A 23,365-nucleotide genomic window follows, 5' to 3' on the forward strand; every position below is an offset into this window, starting at 1 on the left:
ACTCCCTAAATTTTCTCGGAAACGACTTTGATGATCAAGGCTTTTGCCCTCTGAAAAGTAAAGTGGCGGCCATTCTGGATTACCCAAAACGGACCACAATCAAGCAACTGAGATACTCAACAGCCTAGTAAGCTTTCGTCGCCGATTCATACCGAATCGCAAGTCTTTGACGAGACCTTTAACCAACTAACTTCATGGAAACGAGAGAATAGCATTCTCCACAGTTGATGAAATTATCGCAAACGCGACTACACTCACATATTCGGACATCAAAGTACCAAGTGGTAACTCAGCAGACCCATCCCACCAGGCGATTGCAGTCTCACAACAGTGAGTAAACAACAGCCGACAACCTCCCGCATTCTTCTCGAGACGATTGCAAGACACAGGATTAAGATATGACAATTTTGGAAGGGAACTGCTAATCATGTATTCTGCTATATGGCAGCTTTAACACTCTGTTGGAGGCCGAGAATTCACTCTTTCCACCGATCATAAACGTCAAACCGTCCCTCTGGGCTCGTTTTTAAACAAATATTCCCCTCAATAATCTCGACAACTAGGCTACATTTCGCAATTTATTTCAGACAAGCGACACATTTCTAGCGCAAACAATGTGGTTGCAGACGATTTATCTAGTATGACGTCCTTGAACAGTTTCCCAAGAGTCAACCTTCTTAAACTCACCCAGCTTCAAAATGAAGACACTGATCTTGAGCACGAGTTATCCTCAATAACCATTAAACTGCGCATTAAACAGTTGGGAATAGGTAGAGATTGCCCGATCGTGTCGAAATATTATCGACGCCACGTCATCAATACGTTTCACAAGCCTTCTCATCTAGCTCATAGCAGAACGACTGTGTTGGCCTGGTATGAATAGAAACGTGAGGAAGTGGGCACGCTCCTGTGTAAGCTGCCAGAAATTTAGGGTGGTTGGACACAGTAATGTCCCTTAGGCTCGTTCAAAACTCCTAATACTCGTCTTGACCATATTCATCTGGATACTCTTGCATTTTAACCTGCGTAGACCGTTTCACTTGATGGCCAGAAGCAGTACCCCTCAATGAAGTAGTTACTGAAATAGTGGTCGGCGCCTTCGTCGACAGATGGGTTGTATTCCTAGGCTGACCTTCAACCATCACTACAGACCGTGAACGTCAGTTCGAATCTGAACGTTTCCGTTTTGTGACTACACTAGTAAGAATCCCACCAATCCGAACGATCGCCTGCCACCCACAAGCAAACGGGTTGTGAACGCTTTCACAGACAGCCTAAAGCTTACCTATCAGCTGCAAACGTTTCACAGTGGACCGAAGCTCTTCCACTCGTCTTACTAGGTATTCGCAATGCAGTGAAAGCTGACATTGGATACACTGCAGCTCAACTCGTTTATGGAACAACACTTTGACTTTCAGGATAATTTGCGGATCCTTCATCTTCTCCAGTGAACATGGATCTAGACTACTACAAGAGCAGGCTTACAAACGCAATGCGTTCAGTTAAACCTGTTTCCACACTACTGCAATCAACTGACGGTTTCATTCGACCTACCTCACGATATGGAACGCACGTTTTTGTACGTCACGACCCATAACGTTAGTCTCTTGGCATGGTTTACGAGGACCTCTTCAAGATCCCTCAGTGTGAACCTAAATGCCATATTATCGATAAGAACAGAACTAACGATAACATCAGTCTTGATAGGATCAATGCTACGTATTCAAAGGGAGACCCTACTAATGTTGATTTACCACCAGTGCACTCGAACGACTCGATCCCCACAATTACGACAATCCACCCTATAATTAACAGTCATTCTTCTAAAGCTTCGAAGTTCGAATATTCATCCAACCGTCCAATCACAAGCTTAATCTCGATGGATAATATGATAATTAGAAGTATTCGAATTATTGTACAAACTAGGTATTCCCGAAATAGTGCTGTTTACAGTAAGTAGAACTAACTGAGCTCAGACGAATGTCTTGTATTTGAAATTCGTAATCAACGGGCAGTCAAGTACAAAGGAATCATACCAAAAGTTTTGACAAATTTTATAGTCCATCTATATGAAACAACATCTAGAGTACTGGAACCAAGCATCTGATCCATGCCTTATTAAGAACTCAGACACTCAAGAATGTTCAGCCTGTGGGACACAACTCACTGTGTTATTTCGCTCACCAGAACCAATAACCTACGAAGCCATAGCAAGAGGACTCGAAGACTGCAATTTAATAAACTAGAGACACAACACAGCAGAACGGAATATAGGTGCAACTTATACTCTTTAAGAGTAGCCAAGTGCTGGAATTTTCCGCAAGCTAAGCTAGTTCAAGCAACTTTCCAGGACTCTTTTTGGAGAAAACGTGACAAATTCTTAAGGACTAAAGATAGTATCTAACTATGATTTGCCAATTTCTTTTCCCTCTTTTATCTTTATTATACGTAGGTTCCTGTATGGAAGTATAGGTGATCCAATACCACCAAACACGGAAGCCCGTTAAGCGAAGGCCTCTCCTATTCCTTCCACAACCATTTTGAACTATTTTTTGGATGGTGGTAATACGTTTTTCTCATCAAGTGGTCGATGATTGGAACTCCACTCAAGAAGAGGGGTCGGCCTCAGTAGTGAAAGTTTTCAAGAGAATGTGGATCTTCATCAGAAAACAACCCGCAATGGTTGTTACTGGTTCAGTGTCCTGATATCCTTATTACTGAGACATATTGTGTTGCTGGGTAACTAACCAACTTATTTTTCAAAATGTCAAGGTCATACATTTTTATGATCGAGCTCACAAGTTTCACAAAAGGTTGTTTGAATTTCTGTTTGTTAAGCCCTGAACACCAAATTTGTCAGAAGTTTTTAATCCTGAATTCTCTATGAGGTAAATTCATGAAATTATTTCAGTGGTTTTTAGAAATACTGGCATTTGTTTATACAGAGATTTACTACATATTTGTACTAATTTTCTTAGGATGCCATCAACAAATTTATGTTCTTTTCAATGTTCTCCATACAATAAGTTTAGGACTAAATGCCACTTTTTCCTATTCAGCTTTTCCATATGTATACACATGGGGGTCAAGCAACCAAAAAAGGGGAAAATCCAAATCATGCACATATTTTTATAAGCTGAAGACTGTGGTAACTGACGCATTTTATTTATTGAAACAAGTTTTGCCCATTTTTCACATGCATTGAATTGTTTTATTTGGATGAACAGAAAGCCTGTTTGCCCTATTGAAAACGCTTCGAACTATTACTATTTTAGATACCTAGATAATTACACATCAAGGTCAACAGATTCTACACCATGTTTCGTAGAATTACCGAAACTATTACACCTCGAAACACATAATGTCGCATGAAAAGTACTTTTCTAAAAGTATACAAACGATTTCACTTATGTTTTTGTTCTTCAGTCTTCACTAATAAGGATAGTAGGTTAGTGAATCTGTGTCAATCCTGACAGATTTGCTCCCAGTGAAGGTCCAGCTTCTCCTTGAAAATGTTTTGTTTGATATATATTCAAGCTATGGTTAATAAAACCCAAGTTTATAAAATTTAATGCCCATTAGTCTTATTACCTACAATTCATTCATCAGCCATGGGATAGTGTTTGTCAAAACCGCCGTTCCATAGCTGACATAAGATTTCTCTCAAAAGATCCTGTGAGTGTTCTAATATAACAATAATCTTCGCGATGATCATCTAAATGCACAGAATAAAAGTGTTGTAAGATTTATTCTGTGATTTCTTTTAGACCAGAATATGCAATTTCTAGAATCAGTCGGAAATTTACGACCTCCTCGAAGACTTAAATCAGCTACCATAAGTACATCTCGTTCAGCGAAAAAGCTCAAAGCTACTACTTATCAAGATCTACCACCACCTTCTATAAGACTACGTTTAGATGAGGCTATTGAGAATGCAAGGCGTAATCATCAGTCCAATGTATTTCCTAGTCGGGATCCAAGTATTTTAAATAGAAGATGGAGAAAATCGACAACATCAATAACTTGCAATGATTCTGATAACAGTAACTCAAATATTTCAGATGAATCTCAGATGTCTCAGTAAGCCTTACATGTGTATACATCCCGTTTTTATATGTATGCATACATATTTTGATTATTGTCATTAGCTACTAGGGAGACTGAGTCTTATGGTACTCAAAAGGAACTGTCAACGGATAGATTGTTGCCCCTAACTGTATTACTGTGCTCATTAGATGACTTGCAAGATTAAAAAGTTAGTCATTTAACAGAGTCAAGTAATTTAGAAACATTACTACTTGTTAAAGGAAAATGTGTTGCGTTTTTTATCGTTTTCAGGATTATCCAACTGAATCTATCTTCATTCTAGTGAATGTTAGTTGGTGGGATAAGAACCACATCTGTCATTTATAAAGCATGCATCATAATTACGATGATCACAGATTTTTTTCATAAGTGCCTGAGTAGTGGAATGGAAAAGCGGTGTAGCTGTAAATAATTCCCCAAAATCAATAGCTCATTAAGTGTTCGACATTGGATGTAAAAGTGTCAGGAATAAAATGTGCGATATAGTAGTCTATTATGTTGCTAGCTAATGTGGTTGAATCTATCGACACTGTCAACCGTTTACATTCACCTAGTTATTGATCAATTCGTATCAACTACTGCCTATTTAAATACATTTAAATCCTCATATTGTCTAGATTAGTGAATCATATATAGGTGTATTTGGATACGAATTTTGAATCAGTAGTTAGGTCCGTTAATGATTTATTTGTGAAGTATATTAAATATTCATCTTCAGTCTTATCCTTGTCCATACTTCTGGCCCTATCAGTCTATGTTTCGGTATGCAGTAACAAGTAATTAGTTGTCTCCTTAGTCATATTAAATGGCCATACCGTTATTTTATCAGGATATAATATGGAGTACTTATTTGGATCTCTTAGGATATTTTAACACTCCACTGAATGTTCATATTCCTTTTTAATACTTATTCTAAATTTTAACCTTCACAAATCACTTGACCACAAATAATAAACCAATTCGAATGTGTGTTAATGCTTTTGTTCGATACTAACCTCCTGAATTAAATTTTAAGAACACGATTTGTGAAATAAAAAATGCCACGAGTGAGGTGGATACTCACCAGTAATATCGATACATGAGTGTAGCATACTAATATTGCTAGATTTTGGCCAATGGTTTTTTGTCTCTTGACTAAAACATTATCATGGAAAACAAAGTCTTAATGTCCTGGGTTTCATCAGATACTGAGACCTAGGTGATAAATCATAAAACTTCAGAACTGAAGACAAGAAAAAATTTCGGGACCCAGTAATCTTTAGCGATCTTGGTCTACTGACGATCTGTTGTCCTGAAACCTAGATATTTACATTTGTATTAAACTTCATATTAAAAGAATGTTTAGATGTCACATAACTGAGGAAGAGCACTAAGTCACTTAAATAGCGTGTATAATTATGACAACTACCTAAATTCACACGCTACATTGGCTCCCGTCTGGGAAATTCCAGTCAGTCGTAAATAATTAACAGGAATTTCTTCACAAGCACAAGTTAACCCAAGTACCCAAACCACATCAGTCAGACGAGATAAATATAACTAAAAGGAATATGAATATTCTAGTAGTAGTGATAATAAGAAAGACTAAATAATAAGATTGTGGTTAGGAAAAGCGGACTAAATAGATGTGTTTGGAGGAATAACAAAACTCGTGAATGATAAGAAGATGAAAAGAGAATGAATCTGGGCCAGTTTGAATAATTCAGATTCTTGTCGCCCAATGTCTCACGGTTACTACTGACATCTCAGCTAGGTAGTCTAAATTCACCTAAATGCGTCTGTTTAGTTGTTGGAGACTTCATGTACTGATGCTGTATTTTGCTTTGGCCATTTCTAGCTTTTCTAAAGCCGACTTTTGCACTACCAGACATCGTTTATAAAACAAACGTTAGGCGAGCTTGCGTGATACATATCCTAATCACCTTTGCCTATTACTCCATGCATGACCCTAAATTTGTCTACTTGATCATTTCATGAAACACATGCAATGTTTCAAAAACGCTTATAATCGAAAGCCTTCAGTCAGTCGCAGCTCGGATAGCTCAGTGGTAACGTCTCTGTTTGTAAAGCTGGGTGACACGTGATCAAATACGTCAGGGAGGATCAGTTCCCTCAAGATTACAGGTACATCTTGCTGGCAAGTGCCAAGTAGCACGAAACTTAGGTCCAGGGTTTCTTATTGACTACCTCTAACCACCACCTTATATGCACATGCTTTTCACTTTTAGATTCCATGCTTCATTTTGAACCACATTATATATCCAGGTTTTGTGGGGCTGATATTCACCAATAGTCGCTACTTGATGTAGTAGGATAATCTTATCAATTAATTTACGAATATCCACAAGGTGATTTTATGATTACTTTAGTAGTTCTTCAAACGAATCAATAATCACTAGTTTGCTTCGGGTAAACGCTGGAATTGGAGCTATTGTATATCACCTTAATTAAACAGTTAATTCAAATCGAAACTGAGATATGTAAAATTTATTATGATGATCAACTATTTGTTTTGTGTTACAGAATCCTACATCCTAATTTAACAAAACCAACTATGATTCATAAACCCGGTATATCTTTACGAGGTGAAGAAAGTTTAGAAAATTATATACGCGGATGCGGTAGTCAATGGTTTAAACAAATTACCAAAGAAGAATCTTTCATAGAATGTCAAAAAGATGTACACATCCGTTGTCCACGGGGAGAGGTTTGTTTATTTTAGAGTTTCATTAAAAACAAACCTATTTTAGTATTTACTTTCTTAATTTAAGAGTTATTTAGGAAGTTAAACCTAGATAACAAGCAAACTGCATATATTAAACCGAGTTTCAACGAAATGATAACAGTTTAACAATTTAAGGAGTTCTCACATACATGATTGTGAAGTACATCTACATTTGGCAGCAACACCAGCCTTCAAATGTCCTAGTACGGCTGAGGTTGGAGAGAGTCTGTTCCCTCTCTTGCTCTCTCGAAATGCTCTCACACGACCACGTGCATACAGTCACTGACAGGGAAGTCCTACCTACTGCCTTCTCTCTGAGGAGGTGTTGTTTACGAAATTAAGAGGGCAAAAAGCGCATGTCTGGTGCTTTAACCGGGTTGGTGGACACGGAAAGTCCACCTAGGGGAGTTGGAAAACCCTGATTCCAAACCAATGATGCACATGAGCTCCAGTATCCTGAGAGAACAAATAGCGTATGAATCAATTGTTGTTCACTGTCAACCATGTGACTGCATCTCCTACGATGCTCCACTGCCTTGTGGATCAGACCTCTATGTCAAAAGCTCGGGGTGTAGCCCTCTAAGAAAACCACCTGCTTCGGTTTGGGTACCCGGGTAGTATCCCAGCCTACACACAAATCAAAGGATAAATATAAACCTTCTTATTTCAAGGATGATGTTTATTTCACGCATGATAATGATCTGTTTTACCGAATAACAAGTAGATCTATTGATTTATTCATTCTAATCAGATCATGCATGGTACACAAGTGATTTTATACTTCCAAACGTGTTGATTAATATTATGAATTTGCTTATCAAGAAATTCTTTTTCAATGGTCGATCTATTTCGGATGTTTTGTCTGTCCGTTTTTACTCGTTAAATTTACATTTTCTATGTTTAATTAAAATTAATTGATGACTCAAATAAATTTGTTTAGTTTGTAAAAGGCAGTAAATTCACTTTATTTCATTATATTTACCTCTGGTCTGATCCACAAGGTAGTGGAGCTACGTGAGGAGATGCAGTCCCATGGTAGCCAGTGACCAATGATTGATTCATACGCCATTTGTTTCCTCAGGATACTGGAGCTCATGTGCATCATTGGTTTGGAATCAGGGTTTTCCAACTCCCCTAGGTAGACGTTCCGTGTCCACCGACCCGGTTAAAGCTCCGGACATTCGCTTTTCTTCCTCTCAATTTCGTAAACAATGCCCCTGATGCGAGAAGTCAGTGGGCAGGACTTTCCTGGCAGAGACTATATACGCGTGGCCATGTGAGAGAATTTCGAGATGGAAAGCGGACTGTCCCCACTCTCGGTCGTACCAGGGCATTTAAGGGCAGAGATTTTTCCAATACAAAACAAAATCTACGATAATCATATAAATCGGATGATTAATATGTAACTATACCTCAACATTAATAATCTATACTAGAATAAGCAAGAGAAAAGACAGAACTTTCAGGAGTTTTATTATTATTATTATCAGAAGGGGTTTTTGTGGAGATTTAGTATTTTCATAGTTGAAAGCGTGAGTCAATTGAAGCTAGACCACTAGGGAAAACCCGGAAGCACTGGACGGCCATTTTGTCATATTATGGGACTCCTCAGCAGTGCGCATCCACGACCTCGCCTCTCGAGATTCGAATCCAGGACCTACCAGTCTCGCTTCAGAGCACTTAACCGATAAACCACTGAGCTGGCGTCCCATGGTGTTTATGTCTAACTCCAACCAATCTACGAAGTTGATCAACCGTTCACTAATTGTCTTCAGTGAGTTTCTAACTCACAACAGACGTGGTTTGAACTCCGCTGGTCACTTCTTCTCAGTAGAACTCCTAGATTTACCTCTCGAAGTCAATCACTAGTGAGCATATAATTTTCCCTAGCGGTCTAGTTTTATTATTCCCAAAATAGGTCAAGAATACTGTTTATATAGTAAAAAAAACAAAGATCTTGAAAGTACAACATTATTACTTACTTACTTACTTACGCCTGTTACTCCCAATGGAGCATAGGCCGACGACCAGCATTCTCCAACCCACTCTGTCCTGGGTTTCCTTTTCTAGTTCTGTCCAACTTTTGTTCATTCTTCTCATGTCTGTCTCCAATTCTCGGCTTAATGTGTTCTTTGGTCTTCCTCTTCTCCTTTGGCCTTCAGGATTCCATGTGAGGGCTTGTCTTGTGAAGTATTTGAGTGCTTTCTTCAATGTGTGTCCTATCCACTTCAACGCTTCTTTCTGATTTCTTTCTCCACTGGAATATGGTTTGTTGTCTCCCACAGTAGGTTGTTGCTGATAGTGTCTGACCAACGGATCCGAAGTATCTTGCGTAGACAACTGTTAATAAACACTTCTATCTTCTGGATGATGGCTTTCGTAGTTCTCCACGTCTCCGCCCCATACAGAAGAACTGTCTTGACATTTGTATTGAAAATTCTAACCTTGGTGTTGGTTGACAATTGTTTTGAGTTCCAGATGTTCCTCAATTGTAAATATGCTGATCTTGCTTTGCCGATCCGCGCCCTCACATCTGCATCTGATCCAACGTGTTCATCAATGATACTGTCCAGATATGTAAAGGTTTTCACATTCTCAAAAGCTTCTCTGTCAAGTGTGATTTGATTGGTGCATGTTGTTTTGTATCTGAGACTCTTGCTTTTCCCTTTGTTTATATTGAGACCTACTGCTGCTGAGGCTGCTGCTACACTGGTCGTTTTCTCCTACATTTGTTGTTGCGTTTGTGATAGAAGAGCCAGATCATCCGTGAAGTCTAAATCGTCAAGCTGCATCCTGCCTGTCCATTGTATCCCGTGCTTTCCTCCAGATGTCGACGTCTTCATGATCCAGTCGATCACTAGGAGAAAGAGAAAGGGTGAGAGTAAGCAACCTTGCCTAACACCGGTCTTTACCTCGAACGAGTCAGTGAGTTGTCCTCCATGGACAATTTGCCAGTTTAATCCATCATAGGAATTCTGTATGATATTGACTATCTTCTCATTATAGAAAAGTAAAAAAAGAGGGTAACAACTCAGTGAATATCAAAAGGCAAGGTGATAGCATAAATTAAAGGTTATCAAAAACTTGTTCATAAGTTAGAATTCAAAAAATCTAGATAATTAAAAGTCTTTTCATTGAAAAAAAGTGATCAAACTACCTTTTGTTCTTTAAAAGATAAAAGCCTCTTTTTTTTAATGATTTCAATTAAAGTACATCACTTTGTCAACTGACCAAACTATATTGATTCTCTTATGATAAACTGTTCAACATTTGAATGACCTGAACATACGACATTGGTTGTAATCTAGGTAAAGGCAATAGAATATCTAATAAATTCATTGTTGAGATAAGATGGTGGTTGGATCACCATTAAGAGATCACCATTGAAATACTTTGCATATAATCGACTAAGTGGAAGACCATAACCATAACCTGCCATTGGAGCATTGGTTCCTTGATCAGGAGGTTCGAGTTCTATTGACGATAAAGTTGGTTCACCGCATCATTCAGTTGTGTAAGTGTAATTGAAAACTAAATCCATTTGAGATCGTGGGATACCACCACCCAAATCAGAAATTTTGATTGTCACATTTTCCTGACCAGTTGCTATCAAGACTTTCATGGGAGGAAGGTGATCAGCACTACTATAGTGCTCCACCACTGCTCGCATAGCATTTTTCAGTAGTTCAGACAAAATATGATACAAATGCGAAGGCACATAGACAAATTCAATTTTTGCATTGTCGCCACTATGCACCCGGACCTCCATTTCAGGAGCCGCCGAATAGTTATGCTCCCAAAGAAACTTGGCATCCTCGGTCAACAGGAAACCCTGAACCTAGGTTTCGTGCTACTTGGCACTCGTCAGCAAGGTGTACCTGTAATCTTGAGGGAACCGGTGCTCCCTGATGGATTCGATACCGTGTCACCCAGGTTTACAGTCAGAGACATTACCACTGAGCTATTTAGGCCGCGACCGACCTTCTGTAGGGCTGAGATGTAATCACAATTGATTGATCACCACCCAGTGATCAATCAATTGTAATGAATTCATTGTATTTAGAAAAAGGAAAACATTATTATACTTACTTTGTAGATAAAGCATTTAATAAATTTCTAAACAATAGACTTCATATATTTAATAAGTCAGTTTAAATAAAAGTGATCTACTTGACTATGTTGTGAACTGTGAACCAAGAATTTTTAAAGAGAGATTGTGATTTCACTGTCATAGCTAAGCATCGGTTAAGTGCTCTGGCGCGAGACTGGTAGGTCCTGGGTTTGAATCTCACGAGGCGAGATCGTGGATGAGCACTGCTGAAGAGCCCCATAATAGGACGAAACGGCCATCCAGTGGTTCCAGGTTTTCCTTGGTGGTCTAGCTTCAATGGATTCATGATTTCAACTATGAAAATACTGAAATCTCCACATAAACCCCTTCTGATTATAATTTTAAACAGTTAACATTTGGATTCAAATTCCTATTTGAAAACAAACATATTTTTTTTCTCATTCGATATTCGAATAATTTCTTGCTGTATGTACTTTTCTACTACCTCTGTTTTTGTTCCCTAAACATACTACAAAAACTCCATAATGATTATCTTATAATATTGAGCGATCATCATTGATCGAGATCCGGGATATATGTATATACCCTGATCAAAGAGTTGAAATACATTGTTCCTGTTTTTCTATTAAAACCTTAGATACACTTTTGAAGGTTAGCAACCAGTAAATACATAATTACAATTGGTATAAGGGGGTTTGGGCGAGACTATAATTTATGGACGACCTTTGAACGAGTCTCAAGTGACCTTGAGAAATATTAGCCAATCAGAAGACAGTTAGTATAGAGTAAAAATAAATTATACAACACCAAAGAATTAGAAAGGATACACTTCTTTTACATGGTTCAAAAACTTGTCAAGGTTAGAAAGAGCTTCAAAGGTTTCAAAATCTTAATGCATAAGATAGAGGAACTCATCCATATGACTCCATAATACTCGGTCTTTGGAGCTATGATAAGGTCACAAAAACGCTTTCAGCCTCGACCACATAGCTTCAATATCATTTGTATGTACCCCGGTTGTGTAAGTTTTTCATTTTTATTAGGCATATATCCCTACAAAACTCGTACCTCTAAACAGCTGAAGCTTCAGTAACATCAATAATATTGGTGCTTTTATTATATAGTTCACAGCGATTATTATAATTTGCCTTAATCTCAATCTGGATCGAGAGAAAAAAGTTCATATTCTAGCAGACATCTTCGTCTAACATATATTACATCGAAAGATAACATCATCAGGGTAGTCTGCGCAAGGTCTACAAGTTAATTGATTACCGCAATTGCAAATAAAAGGAACTTCTTAGTAGTCCCATTTATTGTAGACGCTTAATTGTCACATTTTCTCTAAAATCCTCTATGAACCGATTGTACATGAGCATCAGTTACCGAAATTGGCGCTGTGACTTTGAAGTCACTCAAACGCCTCTGATTGGCTCGTCAATAAATTATAGTCTCGCCGGGGTTTGTTTAAATTATTCACTTTCATTATGAAGAAGTAGATGATGATCAAATGATATTACAAATTGGATGAATTTAGAAGTATGAATCATTACAAGTTAATTTATCAGTCTGAATATATTCAAAGAAGGCTGGCTATCCTTGATACAATTCCTTCAGAAGTTATAGGTGAGCATTATTAAAGTGTCTAATACAAAAAAGAAACAACTGATCATCACTCTGTAGTTTTAAATAGTTGTTTAGATGGAGTTAGACGATTATGTAAAGTAAAAACTCAGCAATCACCTTGGATCTCATATAGATTTTGATTCGTTGAATCATTTGTATGTGTCTATTGTTGACTGTTGTAGGAGAGAGTTATAAGAACGCTAAAGATGACTACATAGTTGGAGTCTACTTGGTTGCTGTAACCAAAAGTGGGAGATGTTGAATGTAATGGCTTAGAATTGTTTGAAATGGTGCATATGGATTTACTCTTTATCTTAGATCTTGAGTTTCAAATATTAACTTACAGTTTTTATTCTATTAATACATTCTTGTCTATTCCTAATCGTTTCTACGAAATTGAGAGGACGAGAAGCGAATGTCCGGAGCTTTAACCGGGTCGGTGGACACGGAACGTCTACCTAGGGGAGTTGGAAAACGCTGATTCCAAACCAGTGGTGCACATGAGCTCCAGTATCCTGAGGGAACGAATGGCGTATGAACCTATTGTTGGTCACCGGCTACCATGGGACTGCATCTCCTCACGTAGCTCCACTGCCTTGTGGATCAGACCTTTATGTCAAAGGCTCTGGGTGTGGGCCCCTACGAAAACCACCTGCTTCAGTTTGGTCACCTGAGCAGTATCACAGCCCTCACATAAATCAAATGTGATTTGTGTGGTGCATATTTATCTGGTGCTTCCTTGTACCAATATTTGTGTTTAAATAAATAAAATAGTACCGCCGCTGATATACATTTATTAATTCTGCTAATCTAGCACTTCTATTGATAATTTCATCTTAGTATCCTGATAAGAAGTGGTCAATTGAACTGATCCACATAGGTCTCAGGTACCACATTGATGATGACTGACTGATTACCTGACTGAGTATATTTGATATAGAAGAAAAAACACAGTAAATCACATAATTATAACAGTGGCTAAATGTTCAATATATATTCACTTATTTAAATGCATATCTGTCGCTGTCATTCATTCATTCAAGGCATTAGATAATTTACATAAAGGACAAAATGGTATTGGTGTTAGTATTCTACTGGATTCTAAACAAAATAATACACCAATTGATGAATTACATAATCCAATACGTTCACTACCATCAAATGAAGCTTATACAAATTGGCAACGTGATAGAATTAAAGAAGCTGGTTTAATGGAACAAATTCTAAATCAAGGATGGTCATGGTATGTTGATTTGTAATGGACATTTTTTTAAAAAATATGCTTCACTTCTATATTGTATTACAGGTTAATTATCTGGGGATATGCTATGCTGACTAGTGTTGGGGATGGTTGGAAGAGAGTTAGGGGCGGCCAAACCAAAACATGGCATCAGTGTTTGAAGTCACTAACTTTTAGTCTGAGCAACGTTGGTAGATGCAGACTACTTGGTTGGGGTCCGCGTGACTATCGTAACGAGTGGTTGGAGACTCTATGTGACATGGCTCAGAATCGATCACAATGGCGTAGGTGTATACACTCTTTATCTTCCCTTAAACTTTGAGATTAAAATGGCTTCGTAACTTTCTTCCTTCCTATACTATATCCTTATATACAATCTTTCTTTTATATATTACCACCACTAAACTAACTATTTCTATGAATCCGGTGTTCATCTTGTTGTGTTAACGAGGTATGGCAACTTGGACCGATGCATATATGTGCCTGGTTCTACGTTGTAGCTGACTGACTGACTGGCCATTAAGAAATAGACTACGCTGAATATTTATCTCATCTTAGTCCAAAACTGTACACTAGTGTTCATGTCCACAGCCTTGGAAGAGAAAAGCTCACAAATTTTAGAATTCACTCTTATACTGAGTTTTCATCTAATGGTTTACATGTTCAACTTCAGTTAGTCTGTGTAACATTGTGCAATCAATTTAAAGTTACTAAGCTTCAATGAATCATTTTCATCTATCCAATTATATGTTGAGGGGCCCCATAATGGGACGAAGTCGCCGTCTTATGCTCCAAAGTTTTTAATGGTGGTCTAAGGTTCGTCGATTCATGATCTCATTCAGAAACTCAACAATTTCCACAACCAAATATGGACAGTAAATAAACAACTATTTATGCAAAATCGGAAACTGATGTTAAAGGAAAGCTTCCGTAGATACAACATGTATTATCTACTAAGTAATAAAAATGGTAAAGGAATGCTATTGTAAGTAAGAAAACGAATTAAAGCACCAGGTAAAAATCCAAATGTTCCAGAATATTAGTTCATTGGAGTAGGGAAACCCCCAACATTACGAGTTCCAAAATGATCAATAATAATATCAACTACTGAATATTATCAAGTAGTACAGTGTGGTATTTGAAAAATGGGATGAGTAGGAAGGTAATGGATTTAAAGTGCGAAACAGATTTAACAGGAAGAAAATCAAAGTTTTAGAAGGGACATTATTAGAAATAATAAAAAGATGGCATGGGACTTAATTTACTAAACTTATTCCAGGTTGCCCCTAAATACTCCATGGATCACTAAATCAAACTCACTCATACATTTACGAGGATTTTTATCAAAGGCTAACCTATTCTATCGTTTCAGTCCTATTTTGAAAAAGGATGACAGCTAACCAAGAAAGCTAGGTAGGAAAAGTATCCGGATAATCAAGTACACGGAACTTTAAACAAGTTTGACAAAAAGGGAAAATTATAAAAACAAGATCAATGATGAATAAAATTCAATGAATCAGTTCATCCTGGATTCTACCATGGGCTGAAACTACACAAAACAAACATCCCGTCACGCCTAATTGTACCAATTCCTGGAACTACAATGGATTATTTTTCAATAGAAGTTTTAAGAACACCGAAATATTTGATGGGTTCATCTGATCATTCTATTAAATTATCTATACAATTCTTGAAGAAGATTAAGGATATTCAAACTAATAATAATGAAGTGATGATATCTTTCAACGTTTAGATCTTCGTTATATATTGATATAGCGTAACAAACAATCAAATATAGTTTATTTAGTATTGTTTTTTTTGGATCTTCCGATTGATGCTTTTAGGACTGCAACTGGTCAGTCTCTAATTGGCATATATGCATACTGTGCGTATTGCCTCAATATAGCCTAAATTTACAAGCATGGTAAGCGAAGATTGATAGTGACTAGCAGTGGAATCCAGGATGCGCGTTTCGTCCTATTTGAGACTCGTCAGCTGGATGTACCTGCATCTCAGAGTTGATGTTCACTCTGGGACTCGAACCCAGTACCTTTCGCTTCAGACGTCATCGCATCATCCACTCGGCCACTGAGTCCTGATAGCCACTTGCTTGTGCGATGGGGTGAAGTTGAAATTTACTTGGTATTGTTTGTTTGGATCTTCCCATCAAATATAGTCTCAGAATAATTCAAAAGAACGTCTATGTACATCGATTGAAAAAGCATCAAAATGCAATGATGTTTGAATTAAGTAGCTACGTAATAACAGATGAGGTGAATACAAATCGAGTTTCTGTTGATTATTATTTCTTTATTTATTGTTTCATTTTCAAATTTCCATATTTGACGGTGAATCTTTACTCACAGACGTCACTTGTCTAAACATTTTCAGTATCTGTTTGTCTCTATTGGTCACTTGGTTCTTCGCATCGATATTGACGACTATAGTTGATCAGTCTTTTACTAGCACATGTGCATCCTGTATGGATTGCCTCGATAGTGCTTTAAGTCACAAGGGATCTAAGCATAGATCGATTGTGGGTAGCGATGGAATTCAGGACACGAATTTCGTCCTATTTGGGACTCACTAGCTAGTTGTACCTTCATCTCAGAGTTGGTGTTCACTCCAGGACTTGAAACTAACACCTATCGCTTCAAACCTCATCGTGTTGTCCACTTCTTGTCTATCGATAGAACGAACTCTGACCACTGTTTAGAAAAATGCTTTGAAAGAGGTCTAAAATGTGTTTACCACATCACAATAACTATAATTCAACGCATTTTGGGACAGCCCGTATTTACTAGGTTTGTTGTGTCATGAGGTCTGCGCCAGTCCATGTTCAACGATCCAAATATTCCGACAAAAAAGATGAAGTTTGGGCGTAAACTTTTGTTGCCGAATGATAAAAAATAACATACAAGAATCTTGTGCGTATGAAGGTTACAGAAATGAACCACCTCTGAGCTACGATCTTGGATTGTCAAGGGAAAAAGACTTGTTCACGACTTTCATGAATTACTTCTTAACTGGTTTATAATAAAACAGAATTGTATAAGTTATCATAACATTATTATGTGCATCATTTCTTTGTTATTCATTTTAGTAAGAGTGGTCTTACAAAAAAGTCGGATGGAATACAAACTTATCACAAACCGTCTAATTATTTCAATGATGACATTGATACAATTGATCATTCAGGTGCACAAATGGCCGAGATTTTAGGTGAGAAACTCCCTTCTACTTTGCGACTAAAAGATGTCGATATGAAAACTGCTCCTCGACGTGTTCCTCAATCAGCAGCAGCAAATGCTGCACGTGAAGGAGCCGGGATGGCTGAACGATTCGGTTTAATTCAGCCTAAACAGTCATATCCTGGAGCGGATGTGGATAAGATTGCAGAGGCAATATCAGAAGCTACATTTTCTCTAGATATGCAACAGCGTGGAAATGGGCCTCGTACCAAGTTTGAAGTATGTATTTAACAAAGTGCTTTACAGCTATGTATATTTACTGTGTAAATACTTCGAAACATAAAACGTAAATTTATTCAGTTTATTGTCTTACTTTACTGTGACACTGGTGAGTGACTCGGGTTGGGTATTTGGTGAACGCAATCGTTACCTTCAGTTTGAATATATTCCTTATTGATGGTTGCCAGATACCAGCAAGTTCGTCTTTAAAAGTCTCTATCTATTTTTTTCACTCATCTATCATTTAGCTTAAGTTTCTTGGGAACAGGTTGACTGATCGATAGAAGCTTACATATTCATTTACGATTAGCTGTATGATATAGTATATGATATAGGTTGACATATGTATTAACGTATGACATAAATATTCAGAAGGGGTTTTGTGGAGATTTCAGTATTTTTTATAGTATTTTCACCAGTCGAGACTGGTAGGTCCTGGGTTCGAATCTTGTGAGTGCGGGATCGTGGATGCGCACTGCTGAGGAGTCCCATAATAGGACGAAACGGCTGTCCAGTGTTTCCAGGTTTTCCATGGTGGTCTAGCTTCAATTGACTCATGATCTCAAATATATAAAATTACTAAAAATCTAAACAAAAACCCCCTTCTGATAATGATCATATACTCACTAGTGACTGGCTCCATGAGGTGATTCCTGGAGTTCTAGTGAGAAGTCGTGACCAGTGGAGCTAATCCATGTCAGGTAGAGACAGGTATCTACCTCAGTACAATGGAACTTGGTTGCGCAATTTCGTGGATTGGTTGAGGTTAGAAATCAACACCGTTGGATGCCAACCGGCTCTGTGGTCTATCGGTTAAATGCTCTGGCGCGAGACTGGTAGGTTCTGGGTTCGAATCTCGCGAGGCCGGATCGTGGATTCACACTGCTGAAGAGTCGCACAATAGGACGAAACGGCAGTCCGGTGCCTCCAGGTTTTCCATGGTGGTCTAGCTTCAATTGAATCATGATCGCAAATATAAAAAAAAAGATATTCATTGTTTACTTGTTTTACTTGTTTAAAGTCTTAGTATGACTATCATTACTGGGATTTATGTGCATTCAGACAAAAATTCCAAATATGTCTTGGATACCACTGCTAACCACTACCTAAAACATATCGTAAGGTTTCAACTCCTGATCATATCGTCGTATTGATTCAAATATCCTATATCCCAACAAAGAATGATCATCTTCAATCCTAAATATTAACAACAATGAAACGTTTCAAGTAATAACAATAATAATAATAATAATAATAATAATAATAAAGCGTTACAAAACTTGATTGTGAAGTTAACTGCTTTTTCCTTTTACTCTGACCTATTTGTTTAGGGAATTGAATATGCTAAAAGAAATCGTGGAACACTGAATAATAGTAACTTGCACTCAATGAATCCCGAGTCTATACCAAAGCAAACTCCACGATTACGACCGGAAGCTCAAGAAATATATGAGTCGAATGATGGTCAAATGTGTAAATTACTGCTAACAAAGTGAGTGTTCTGATAATTATATTAATTACTAGAAGGGCTTTTGTGGAGATTTAGTATTTTCATAGTTGAAAGCGTGAGTCAATTGAAGCTAGACCACCAGGGAAAACCTGGAGGCACTGGACGGCCATTTCGTCCCATTGTGGGACTCCTCAGCAGTGCGTATCCACGATCCAACCTCGAGAGATTCGAACTCAGGACCTACCAGTCTTGACCCGGAGCCCTTTACCGACAGACCACTGAGCTGGCATCCAACGGTGTTAATGTCTAACTTCAACTGATCCACGAAGTTGAGCAACCGTTCACCAATTGTCTTCAGTGAGTTCCTATCTCACAACAGATATAGTTTGAACTCCACTGGTCACTGTTTCTCACAAGAACTCCTGGATGTACTTTTCGAAGTCACCAGTGAGCATATGATTATATTAATTACTAGAATCTCGCGAGTGCGGCATCGTGGATGCGCACTGCTGAGGAGTCCCATAATAGGACGAAACGGCTGTCCAGTGCTTCCAGGTTTTCGATGGTGGTCTAGCTTCAATTAAGTCACGCTTTCAAATATGAAAACTATGAAAATACTAAATCTCCGAAAACCCCTTTCTAGTGATTATTTTATCTTCGATTTGTAACGAATATCTTTAACAAACATTTTGTAATTTGAATGTCTTACCCTCTTTATTATTCACCAGGTTTCCAACTGAAAACTTTTCAAATTGTATAGACTAAAATGATAGTACTTGATGGTTGAAATACTTTATTTATCTTGAATGATTAATGAGTATTATTCAATTTCATGTTTTGTAGTAGATAATGTCGTCTGAGATCTATTCATCAAGTTAACCAATTGCATCTCAATATTAAAAACATCGTTTTAACATCAGGTGATTGGAGACAGACATTAGGAATCCCTGAAAATAGGCTTCATGCTATTAGGATGTCTATAACCTCAAGGGAATAAGTGTCCCATGTATAATCCAAGCTTAGGTCACTTACTGTCAAATTCAGTGATGGGTTTACAAATAACCTTTGGTAGAACTGAGGTATTCATATTGATTGATCAATCATGTCATAATTGTCAGAAGGGGGTTTTTGTTTAGATTTTTAGCAATTTTATATAGTTGAGAGCATGAGTCAATTGAAGCTAGACCACCATGGAAAACCTCGAAGCACTGGATGGCCGTTTCGTCCTATTATGGGACTCATCAGCAGTGCGCATGATAGTGTTGATCAAATTTTAGTCGTAAGAATGCAAGCGTAACTAAATATGTATTACGAACTATGATTAACTGAGAATTTATTCCTTTATCACTTTGAATTCTTCAAATCTGAGCACTTTATTAAAACTTATACTTCAGTAACCAGTCATGTGGCTAAATACAACCTGTCAACTAAAAATAACGTAATTTTGATGGAGTTTTGTTCTCTTAGCTGGATGGTTTGGTCTTGAAGCTTTCATCATCCTTCTGAACGACATCATCAGCACAAACTTCGGATAGAAGTGAAGTGTTTGAATTTCTCCACATGTGTTTCATAGCTTCTCCTGTACACCTCCATGTTGACTGGTTCTTGTTGACCTTAAATTTGTCTTTGTTTTGGTTGTATATCCCATTGGTTTAATTTTTGTTCCTATGTTTCTGCACTATTTTCGTGATTGGTTGATAAATTGGATTGATTTCAATGTGCTTGTTGATTGCTGATTGACCTGAGTTTCAAGCTTCTAAATATTCTCTGGTGTTTTTGGAATTTGCCTCTAACGAAAATTCCCACAATTCTCCAGTCGAATGTGTGTCCGCTGTTGTCCACATGCATTGATATGAGTGACGACATGTCATGGCGTTTGACTGCTAATTGATGGTCATGCAGGCGAAGATGAAGAGGGTGTCCGCTTTGTCCGATGTAGTGTTTGTCGCAGTTGGCACATTTTATTTTCTAGATGATGTTTACTAACTTACTTACTTACGCCTGTTACCCCTCGTCGAGGAGCATAGGCCTCTCACCAGCATTCTCCATCCAACTCTGTCCTGGGCAATCCTTTACACTTCTTTCCAGTTGTTATCCATCCTTTTCATATCTGCTTCTATTTCCGAATGTAATTTGTTCTTTGGCCTTCCTCTTTTCCGCTTCCCTTCCGGATTCCATGTTAGGGATTGAGTCGTGATGCAGTTTGGTAGTTTCCTCAATCTATGTCCTATCCACTTCCAATGTCTCTTCCTAATTTCCTCTTCAGCTGAAAGATGGTTTGTCCTCTCCCATAAAACGCTGTTGCTGATAGTATCCGGTCAATGGATGTTGAGTATTTTGCGTAGACAACTGTTTATAAATACTTGCACCTTCTTGATGATGGTCGTAGTAGTTCTTCACGTTTCAGCTCCATACAGTAGGACTGTCTTGACGTTCGTATTAAAGATTCTGACATTGAAATTAATTGACAGTTAGATGATGTTTGGTTTATGAATAATGACATTTATTATGTTTCCATCTTGATCAAAATTTTTTTTCCATTGTTTTCCCTTATCAACAGTGATAAATTAAAACAACAAATACCATGGAATCCTAAATTTTATCCAAATACTAATGATATAATCAAAAGATCACGTGGTGGAGCAGCTAAAGATTGTTTAAATCCACATAAAACAAAATGGTGTACAAAAATACGAATGACACGGACAGCTTCAATGAGAAGGAAACATCTAAATCATTAAAACAAAATTATATCTTTTATTTGAAATGCTTATAAATATCAATGTACAATGATTTATTAAAAAAGTTGTGATATTTTGGTTACAAATTGATATCTGTTAGATAGTTATTTGCCTCTTTATAGTTTATATTTTAAGCTTTCTGAAGTGCCTATCCACTGACCTGGATAAGAAGATTAAATCTAAATTCAAGTCTCTCATCCGTCATGATACTATCAGATGATTAGATCTGTATCGCCCTCAAATGCCCTGGTACGGTCGAGAGTGGGGAGAGTCCGCTCTCCCTCTCGAAATGCTCTCATATGGCCACGCGTATATAGCCTCTGCCAGAAAAGTTCTACTCACTGCCTTCTCGTGGCGGTGGTGTTGTTTACGAAATTGAGAGGACGAAAAGCGAATGTCTGGCGCTTTAACCGGGTCAGCGGATATGGAGGATCCAACTAGAGGAGTTGGAAGACCATGATTCCACACCAGTGGTGTACATGGGCTCCAGGATCTTGATGGAACAAATGGCGTATGAATCAATTGTTGTTCACTGTCTACCATGAGACTGCATCTCCTTACTATGCTCCACTGCCTTGTTGATCAGATCTTTCGGTCAAAGGCTCCGGGTGTGACCCCCTAACAAAACCACCTGCTTCATTTTGGACAGTTGGGCAGTATCACAGCCCTCACACAAATCGAATGAGATTTGTGTGGCGCATATGTATTTGGTGCTTCCTTGTACTAATATTTATATGTTTAAATAAATAAATAAATAAGATCTTTATTCAAATTACCAAATTAAGTAAACCTGTGATATAAAAAAAATTCTCATTCATAAATACCGTTGACAGTCTGCCTTATTTCGGAATGTTTTAAGTGCATAGATTATAGCTTCTCATTAAGAAATCAGAAAATATTTTCCGACAATAATTTTTAAATGGAAATATAGTTATTCTTGTTATGGGAAATAATTTCTGATACGAATTATATTATTGTAGGCAAAGATGGATAGTGGATAGCAGTGGAATCCAGGATGAGCGTTTTGTACTATTTGTGACTCGTCAGCTGGATGTACCTGCATCTTAGAGTTGATGTCCACTTTGGGACTCGAACCCAGTATCTTTCGCTTCAAACGCCATCGCAAATGGCTACCAGAACTCAGTAGCTGAATGGATAACGTGGGCAGTATGAGTATTAAAAGAATTCCCCTTTAAGTTTATCACAATTGTATGGATTCGGAAGAGTGGTTCGTAGACGATATTATAAGGAGGTGGTTAACTCACTTATTAGCTATTACGTTTGAAGCAAATTACTGGTCTACTTTCCTGCTTCAAAAGTCCACTAATACTCACAAGTGATGCACCAGTAATAGGTATAGGATGTATACTATTAGTATGAAATAGAACAACAGTGTAAGGCCTGTGAAATGTCACTGAGCCCCAGCCAAATCATACTGCAGTTGGGTCACTCAATGTCGAATGGTCCATCGATCCCCGTCAAGGTCAAGGTCAAACAATGTGCAGAAGCTAATCATGCGCTATGGACTGGCCCACGCGGTGGTGGTCTCACTAACTTCTCTGTTCTCAATCATACTAAGATATTTACGTAATAACGTTCTTTGTGTTATGCGGTCTTCAAAGTAACCATAGTACTTTGTTACGCTGTAGGGGTACTCCACGTTAGATGCTGACCACGAGGTGTGGCTTCAAAGTTATATGGTTGTGATGTTCATATGAACCAATGATTCCTTTGTATTGTTGAATGCTTGATTTTGAATTCCAGATACAATATATTCGTTTGTGTTCATCTCACACTTCTTGATTAAATTGCGTTGTTTCTGAGGGTACTAGTTTATACTATAATTCAAATACTCTTAAATATCATTATGGTTCGTCACACTATTCTCGTCTAACTCGAGTAGGCACCCAATAATTCTACGTAGATCGTCAACGGTAATGATCTACAACACCATC

General features: G+C 37.8%; 1 protein-coding gene across 1 annotated transcript; it reads left to right on the plus strand.

Annotated features, from left to right (window-relative positions):
* Nucleotides 1-3,775: 3,775 nt before the first annotated feature.
* On the plus strand, nt 3,776-21,410 carry Smp_178230 (hypothetical protein; the record flags this gene model as incomplete). The annotated part of the gene is made up of 6 exons (XM_018790180.1): nt 3,776-4,080; nt 6,610-6,793; nt 13,553-13,752; nt 16,853-17,219; nt 18,551-18,711; nt 21,230-21,410. 6 exons carry the CDS (start codon nt 3,776-3,778, stop codon nt 21,408-21,410), a joined length of 1,398 nt encoding a protein of 465 aa, XP_018655549.1.
* Between the last annotated feature and the right edge of the window lie 1,955 nt (nt 21,411-23,365).

Source organism: Schistosoma mansoni, chromosome W, assembly GCF_000237925.1.
Source record: "Schistosoma mansoni strain Puerto Rico chromosome W, complete genome".
NCBI lineage: Eukaryota > Metazoa > Platyhelminthes > Trematoda > Strigeidida > Schistosomatidae > Schistosoma > Schistosoma mansoni.